The following is an 8,202-nucleotide window of genomic DNA, read 5'->3' on the forward strand; positions in this document are numbered from 1 at the left end:
CAATATTTTAGTCCAGAAATACTTATGGGTGTTCATTTACCATAATGTTAATTACAGTAGCCTAACGTAACGTTATCTCCCCTTGCTGTTACCACCAGTTTTAATAACTTTACATTTGCGATCATGACCCATTTCATCTAACAACACCACTGGCATCTTCTTTGACTATCAGACCCCAAACAGCAATACATTGAACTACAAAGATGTTATAGTAATGGTGTTCAGTTCATCATAATCTTTATGACATAATGTAATTTGCCGTCCGTCTCCCATCTTTTTGCCGTCCAGCATGGAGCCGTCACGTGACTTAAGTCACGTGTCTGCAAGGGGTGAATAGGTTTAGTCTGGTCTCAGTATTGGTTTGGTCTGGTCTCAGTATAGGTTTAGTCTGGTCTAAATACAGGCTAAATACAGCAGTAGAGCAGAGTATGAGCTCTCTGTGTAGTCTCAGTGATCTGCTCCTGCTGCTAGTGTGTGTGTAGCACTCTGTGATCTCCTCCTACTGCTAGGGTCACACACCCCTCAGCTCTCCTAATGATGCTTGAGGCTGCGGCGAGTCTCTGCCCTGCTTAACTTACACTACTTCATTAGCCCTCATTAGCACTTAGCCTCATTAGCGCAGAGTGGAGGCCAACCCAACGAATGTGTGAATCAATGTGTGTGTGTGTGTGTGTGTGTGTGTGTGTGTGTAGTCAGACGGAGTGTGAGGCACAGCAGGCTTTAAGATTGTGTGTGTGTCGTCAGATGAAGTGTGACACACAGCAGGCTCTAAGCCCTTGTGTGTTTGTGTGTGTAGTGGTACAGTGTGAGGCACTGCAGGCAATGAGCTGGTGTGTGTGTGTGTGTGTGTGTTGTTAGCAAAGGTGCTAATGGGATCACTTAATGCACAGTACACACACTAGCATAGTCTGCAAATGAAGTTGGGCGCTCCAACTCAGCAGCCAACCACCCCCCCACCCCCACACACACTTCTCAGTAGTGAACAGCATCCAGGTCCTCCTTGTAGACTGTCAGGTCTACTGCCCTGTGCCTGCCCAAGAGGCTGACTCCTGCTACTGTGCTGCTTGAATGTGTGCTGCCATCTATTGGCTCTGCCATGTCACTGCACTGCATGTCTGTGAGCAGAAGCCAGTGCAAACAGAATTCACCTGTACTTGTGTTAACCACAGGTGTCACCTTTCCATTCACATTGCTGATAATAAAAGCTGTGTGTGTGTGTGTGTGTGTGTGTGTGTGTGTGTGTGTGTGTGCTGTTGATAAAACATCCTTTAACTGTTCATGGCTTTATCTAAAGCAGGGGGGTCAAACATAAGGCCGGCCAGCAGGACTCATGCAGCCCCCGTTTTGGATAGGAAGGGAAAAAAAAAAAAAAAATAATCCAGTGGTCCTCAACTATATGTAATAAGCAATGTCTGATACGATACACTGATGAAACCTAGCACTACAAACCATCCATAGGTAGAAAGAGGCCCAAAAAACTGACACGGAAGTAGTGTATTTCAAGAGATAGAACAGTATATGACAGCAGTACATGATTTGTACTTGTTTGCTCCTAAGTGGGTATTCGGTTATTAAGTGATGCAATAATGGGAAAATAAATCTCTTTTTGGGTCCAACGGCTTTCAGAGCCACTCGGTTTTCTCCATAGACACTAAAATAAACAATTTTTTTCCGCTATTCAGAGCAGCCTTTAAGGAAATTGTCATCCTACTACTCACTTGTTGCCTCAATCTAATAAAATCCTATTTTTTAATGGAAGCCTGGACGTTACCCTTGATTATATCATCTGGCTGCACAGCTACAGTAGTTACTGTATTAAAATGAAGCGATTTTGTTTTATTTTCACTAAAATGGACGTGAGTAGTGAGAAGGTTTACAAGTTGTGGAAACCGACTGGCTGCCCTTGTAAAGGTTTTTTTTTTATGAAAAAGCTGTTGGACCCGTGACGTCGTACTTAGCAACCGGATAGTAAAGGAGTGTATCATGACACAGCACTCTGATAGCCATGCAGAATATTGAGAATGACCATGACAATGTCGGCCCTTGTGAGGTCTCATTCCAACAGACCAATCTCACTGCCTGATGAGTTTGACATCCCTGATCTAGTGCAAGGGGATGCGGCAGGTATACATCCATGTATTGTTACCATGGCCTGTCCTTGTGTTTTATGTTGTTTTCAAATTCTGACTTTTTTCATACACCAATTGGAGTTGCAACTCTAATTTTGTTGTTTGCTCTGCTTAAAACAACAGTTTATTTCATAATATATTTCTAACCATGTTTTAATAATTTCTAATCCATTATCTTGCCATTCCTAGCCATGCTCTCACTGATGAAACACATCTGAGGAACCTTTTCCTGGCGGTTTTAAAAGACAGATCAGTATATGAGCACATGGAACAACATGCCAGATAAGAGAAAAGCAGTCTTGGCTCTTGCTTGTAAGGCAGCGTGCATTTATCCTAAATGCCATAGCGTGACATTTTCAGCTGCACTGTTACATTTGCTCCCTTTTCTCCAAATGCAGTGAGCGCTTTTCAATGGGAACAGACTGCCCACACAGCCTTATATGGCAGAAAAGGTTATTCATTAGAATATATGCCTTTTGAATACATTTATTACATATCAGGTTTTTTTAACAGCCTCCCTGTACACATGGAATGTATGGAAGCTCGGTGATGTAAAAAGATTGCTGCTTTGACATGACTGATTGATGATTGACATGACTGATTGATGATTGACATGACTGATTGATGATTTACTTTTTTTTCCCTTTTTCTCAAAATGAATTTGCTTCCCTTCAGGTGTGGAATTCTCCTCTTTGTTTTCATTGTGAGATTACAAAACATTTCCAAAAGATTCATTTATATACGCGTTTTTAGTCAACTTTACCAAAGGTGCCAATAATTCTGGAGGGTACTGTATGTGTATGTGAAATTTTACAGCATCTGACAGAGAGACAGATCTGAAAGATTTCGACCAATCAGAGGAGACATAGTTACACGACCCAAAGAGTCGCTGACACAGGCTTGAATGTGGCCTAGAAGTGTGTTTCCTGCTAAAAAGATCTGTTCACATTGAACTCATACTCCACCGGAGTGCTCTGCAGTCTTCCTCTCCCCCCTTCTCCAAACTCAGTGTGCAGTTCTTAATGTGAACAGACTGCCCAGACAGTCTAATATGTCAGAAAAGCTTATTTGATCCATGAGGAGGAGATTTATTAGAATATATGCTCTTTTAATACATTTATCACTCATTTGTACACAGACCCCCTGTACACATGGAATGCATGGAAGCTCAGTGACATGTGACAAGATCGCCGCCTTGGCATGTTGATGATTGTCTCCTAGCAACGATTAAGTACAAAAGAACATGGAATCATAGTGGAAACAAAGTATCTCCACAGACAATGGAAAAGAAGAGAGGAATCCCACATGTGTGTAGCGTAGGTTACAGGTAGTGTGCATCTGAAGTCTCTTCGCTCATTTGCTTTGGAGATCTCTTCCTCTTCCAAGCTCCGGTCCCGCTGGTCCTCACAGCTCGTCCTTGGTGTCACCCCCTAGTGGGCAGCTGACGCCGGTGCCCTTGAGGCCGCAGTAGCCCTTGGGCACCTTGTGCAGGTACTGCTGGTGGTAGTCCTCGGCGTAGTAGAACTCGGTGAGCTCTCGGATCTCCGTGGTGATCTCACCCAGACCCTTCTCACTCAGCGCCTGGAGGAGAGGAAGAGGAGAGAGAAGAAGTGTGAGACCACCATAATCTTCATCACCGTCATCAACACAACCATCACCACTATCATCTTCATCACCGTCATCAACACAACCATCACCACCATCATCATCAGCATCACCATCATCATCATCATCATCACCAGTCATCACCACCATCATCACCACCATCATCACCATCATCATCACCATCACCACCATCATCACCATCATCATCGCCATCATCATCATCACCACCACCATCATCACCATCATCATCACCATCACCACCACCATCACCATCATCATCACCATCACCATCACCATCACCATCACCACCACCACCTTCATCATCATCATCACCATCATCATCACCATCATTATCGCCATCATCATCATCATCATCATCACCATCACCATCATCACCATCATCATCACCATCATCATCGCTATCATCATCACCATCATCACCATCATCATCACCATCACCACCATCATCATCACCATCATCACCATCACCATCGCCATCATCACCATCATCATCGCCATCATCACCATCACCATCATCATCACCATCATCACCACCACCATCATCTTCATCATCATCACCACCACCAGGCGCGCCTGCAGGTGTACGTCCGTACGCACTGTGCGTACCATCAGGCTACTCAACAGCGAGAGAACATTTCCCTTGTATGTGTGTGTATTCACACCAAATTGGCCTACCATACCTTCCCAACTATGCACAGTATCCCATTAGCTGCATCAGGCTATTTACCATTTTCTATTACGTAAAGTTAGTGAACACGTTATCAAAATGAACATGCACACATTTTGTTTGAGCAGGAGAGAGAATACGCACACAGGCACGGCTACTTGTTGTTTTCTTTTACTCGGCTATCTATATATGGTTATCAGCACACAATGTTGAGCTACTAACTCAATACTCATCATGGATATCACAAGTTTAAACAACGAAAACAGAAAGGATGGAGGCAGCAAAGCTAGGAGTTTTTCCAGATGGACAAGAACAAGGTAGGCAATTGGTGTGCTTGTCAGAACGTTAGACTGCACTAAAGCCAGACGTCACGTTATACTAGGACAAAACTAAGGCAACTTTAGCCTGTTTAGGTGTATCAAGTTGTCCAAATGAATAGGTCATTGTAGACGTTGTCGTTGTATTATTGCATGTGGATGTTGTTATGCTATGTAGGCTACTTTTTTGCTGACTGACCAATGCACGGACCTAAAACGGACAAATATTGTTCATGAGTGAAACATTTTTTTGCGGGGGTGGGGGGGGGGGGTGATGGGTGTGCGTACCATAGCATTAATTCCTGCAGGCGCCCCTGATCACCACCACCACCACCATCATCACCATCACCACCACCACTAACACCACCACCACCAACTGGCAATCATCATCATCATCATCATCAAATGCCTTGTGTATTAAAGGGAAACTTGGCAGGATTAGCTATATTTCCCCCTCTGCTGGCCCTTTAATATTGGGAGATATTGGGTTCAAGTTCCCCTTTAAGTGCATATCTGCCTCTGCTCCTATGTGTGCTGTTCTCCTCAAAGGGCTAAAAACAGCCTCCTCCTCCAACCTCCACCTCAGCCTCCTCCTGCCTCCTCCTCCAACCTCCTCCTCCAACCTCCTCCTCCTCCTGCCTCCTCCTCCTGCCTCCTTCTCCAACCTCCTCCTCCTGCCTCTTCCTCCAACCTCCTCCTCCAACCTCCTCCTCAGCCTCCTCCTCCAACCTCCTCCTCCTGCCTCCTCCTCAGCCTCCTCCCCCAACCTCCTCCTCCAACCTCCTCCTCCAACCTCCTCCTCCTCCTCCTTCAGAGATTGGCATCAGGAGAGATGGTGTCTAGGGATCTAGCCCAAACATCAAAGGAACCCTGGGCTGCACATCAAGCTCAACCAGAAATAACACAAATCCTCCAGAACCCACTGCTGAAGCTGCACTGTGTTGGACAACCGCTCCTCCGGAGATGCAGTTCTTCAGTTTCACCAGCAGGGGTCAGTGTGGGATTTGCTGCTCACTGGAACATCAAAGCACCCCTCTCTTCTCCCACTGCCCCAGCAACACAGTCCAGGCCTGATGGGACCCGCTTAACCTCGGATCAGCATCACCCTCCTCATCTCCTGCGCTAATATAGTGCAATAACATCACCGCAACATCAACAAACATCCTACCTATACACACACACACACACACACACACACACACACACACACACACACACACACACACACTCATACACCTATGTACACCACCAAAGAGACTGATAATGACCAGAAATACACACACCCACAGATACACAGACACACACACACACACACACCTATGAGAAACGAGTGCAGCTCCATCACCAGAGCCTCCATTTTACACTCCGAGCTCAGTGTGGTGGAGATCTGGAGTGGGGGGGCTTTTTTCTTTTCTATTTTGGGTGTGTATGTGTGTGTGTGTGTGTGGGGGGGGGGGGGGCGGGTGAGCTCAGCCCTTCACGCCTGTCAGAAAAGCTGCGCTGTCAAAAGCCCAGTCCTCCACACACACACACACACACACACACACACACACACACACACACACACACACACATCCCCTGTGAGGAGAAGCTACGCTGAGCAGCCAAGTGAGAGGAAGAGAGAGAGAGAGAGAGAGACAGAGGGAGAGAGAGAGAGACAGAGGAAGAGAGAGAGAGAGAAAGAGAGAGATGGAGGAGAGGAGAGGGAGAGAGAGAGAGAGAGAGAGAGAGAGAGAGAGAGAGAAAGAGAGAGGGAGGGAGAGAGAGAGATACATAGAGATCGAGTGAGAAAAGAAAATGGAAGGAGGAGAGAGGAAGAGAAAGGAATAGAAAGAGTGGGATAAAGAGAGAGAGAGAGATAAAGAGACTGGTAAAGAGAGAGAGAGAGAGAGTGGGATAAAGAGACTGGTAAAGAGAGAGAGAGAGTGGGATAAAGAGACTGGTAAAGAGAGAGAGAGAGAGAGTGGGATAAAGAGACTGGTAAAGAGAGACTGGTAAAGAGAGAGAGGGATAAAAAGAGACTGGTAAAAGAGAGAGAGAGAGTCACGATAAAAGAGACTGGTAAAGAGAGAGAGTGAGTGCGATAAAGAGACTGGTAAAAGAGAGAGAGAGAGAGAGAGAGTGGGACAAAGAGACTGGTAAAGAGAGAGAGAGAGTGCGATAAAGAGACTGGTAAAGTGAGAGAGAGAGAGAGGGATAAAGAGACTGGTAAAGAGAGAGAGAGAGTCGATAAAGAGAGAGAGAGAGAAAGAGAGTGAAAGAGGGATGAAGAGAGAGAGAGAGGGAGAGAGAGAGGGAGGGAGAGAGATAGGGAGGAGGGAGAGAGGGAGAGAAAGAGGGATGAAAGAGGGATGAAGAGAGAGAGAGAGGGAGAGATAGGGAGGAGGAGAGAGAGAGAGAGAAAGAGAGAGTGGTCCTCCGGACACAAATCTGACGTGACATGTCATGGAGGACGGGCAAAGAAAATAGACGAATGAAAACAGAGCAAAACACACATCTCTGCCCCTACTGTGCTGTGTACTGAGCCATCACTGAGTCAACCCCGCAACACACACATCTCTGTCCCTACTGTGCTGTGTACTGAGCCATCACGGAGTCACCCCCGCAACACACACATCTCTGTCCCTACTGTGCTGTGTACTGAGCCACCACCAGTCACCCCCATAACACACATCTCTGCCCCCTACTGTGCTGTGTACTGAGCCATCAGGAGGTCACCCCATAACACACACATCTCTGCCCCTACTGTGCTGTGTACTGAGCCATCACTGGAGTCACCCCATAACACACACACATCTCTGCCCCTACTGTGCTGTGTACTGAGCCATCCACAGGAGTCACCCCCATAACACACATCTCTGTCCCTACTGTGCTGTGTACTGAGCCATCACTGAGTCACCCCCGCAACACACACATCTCTGTCCCTACTGTGCTGTGTACTGAGCGGCCATCACTGAGTCACCCCCGCAACACACACATCTCTGTCCCTACTGTGCTGTGTACTGAGCCATCACTGAGTCACCCCCGCAACACACACATCTCTGTCCCTACTGTGCTGTGTACTGAGCCATCACTGAGTCACCCCCGCAACACACACATCTCTGTCCCTACTGTGCTGTGTACTGGCGGCCATCACTGAGTCACCCCACTTACACACACACATCTCTGTCCCTACTGTGCTGTGTACTAAGCCATCACTGAGGTCACCCCATAAAACACACATCTCTGTCCCTACTGTGCTGTGTACTGGCTGCCATCACTGAGTCACCCCATAACACACACATCTCTGTCCCTACTGTGCTGTGTACTGAGCCATCACTGAGTCACCCCCCCCAACACACATCTCTGTCCCTACTGTGCTGTGTACTGGCTGACCATCACTGAGTCACCCCATAAAACACACATCTCTGTCCCTACTGTGCTGTGTACTGAGCGGCCATCACTGAGTCACCCCCGCAAAACA

At 46.8% G+C, this 8,202-nt stretch overlaps 1 protein-coding gene across 2 annotated transcripts in view; it reads right to left on the reverse strand.

The window, feature by feature from the left end:
* Window positions 1–3,196: 3,196 nt before the first annotated feature.
* Window positions 3,197–8,202, reverse strand: part of si:ch1073-358c10.1 (peptide methionine sulfoxide reductase MsrA 1) — a 57,323-nt gene continuing 52,317 nt past the window's right edge. For both annotated transcript variants that reach the window (XM_048244742.1, XM_048244750.1), the window contains exon 6: window positions 3,197–3,710. In XM_048244742.1, coding sequence (XP_048100699.1) covers window positions 3,534–3,710 — 177 coding nt within the window. In that variant the 3' untranslated portion in view covers window positions 3,197–3,533. The remainder of the gene's footprint in view (window positions 3,711–8,202) is intronic.

Source organism: Alosa alosa, chromosome 1 (assembly GCF_017589495.1).
Source record: "Alosa alosa isolate M-15738 ecotype Scorff River chromosome 1, AALO_Geno_1.1, whole genome shotgun sequence".
NCBI lineage: Eukaryota > Metazoa > Chordata > Actinopteri > Clupeiformes > Clupeidae > Alosa > Alosa alosa.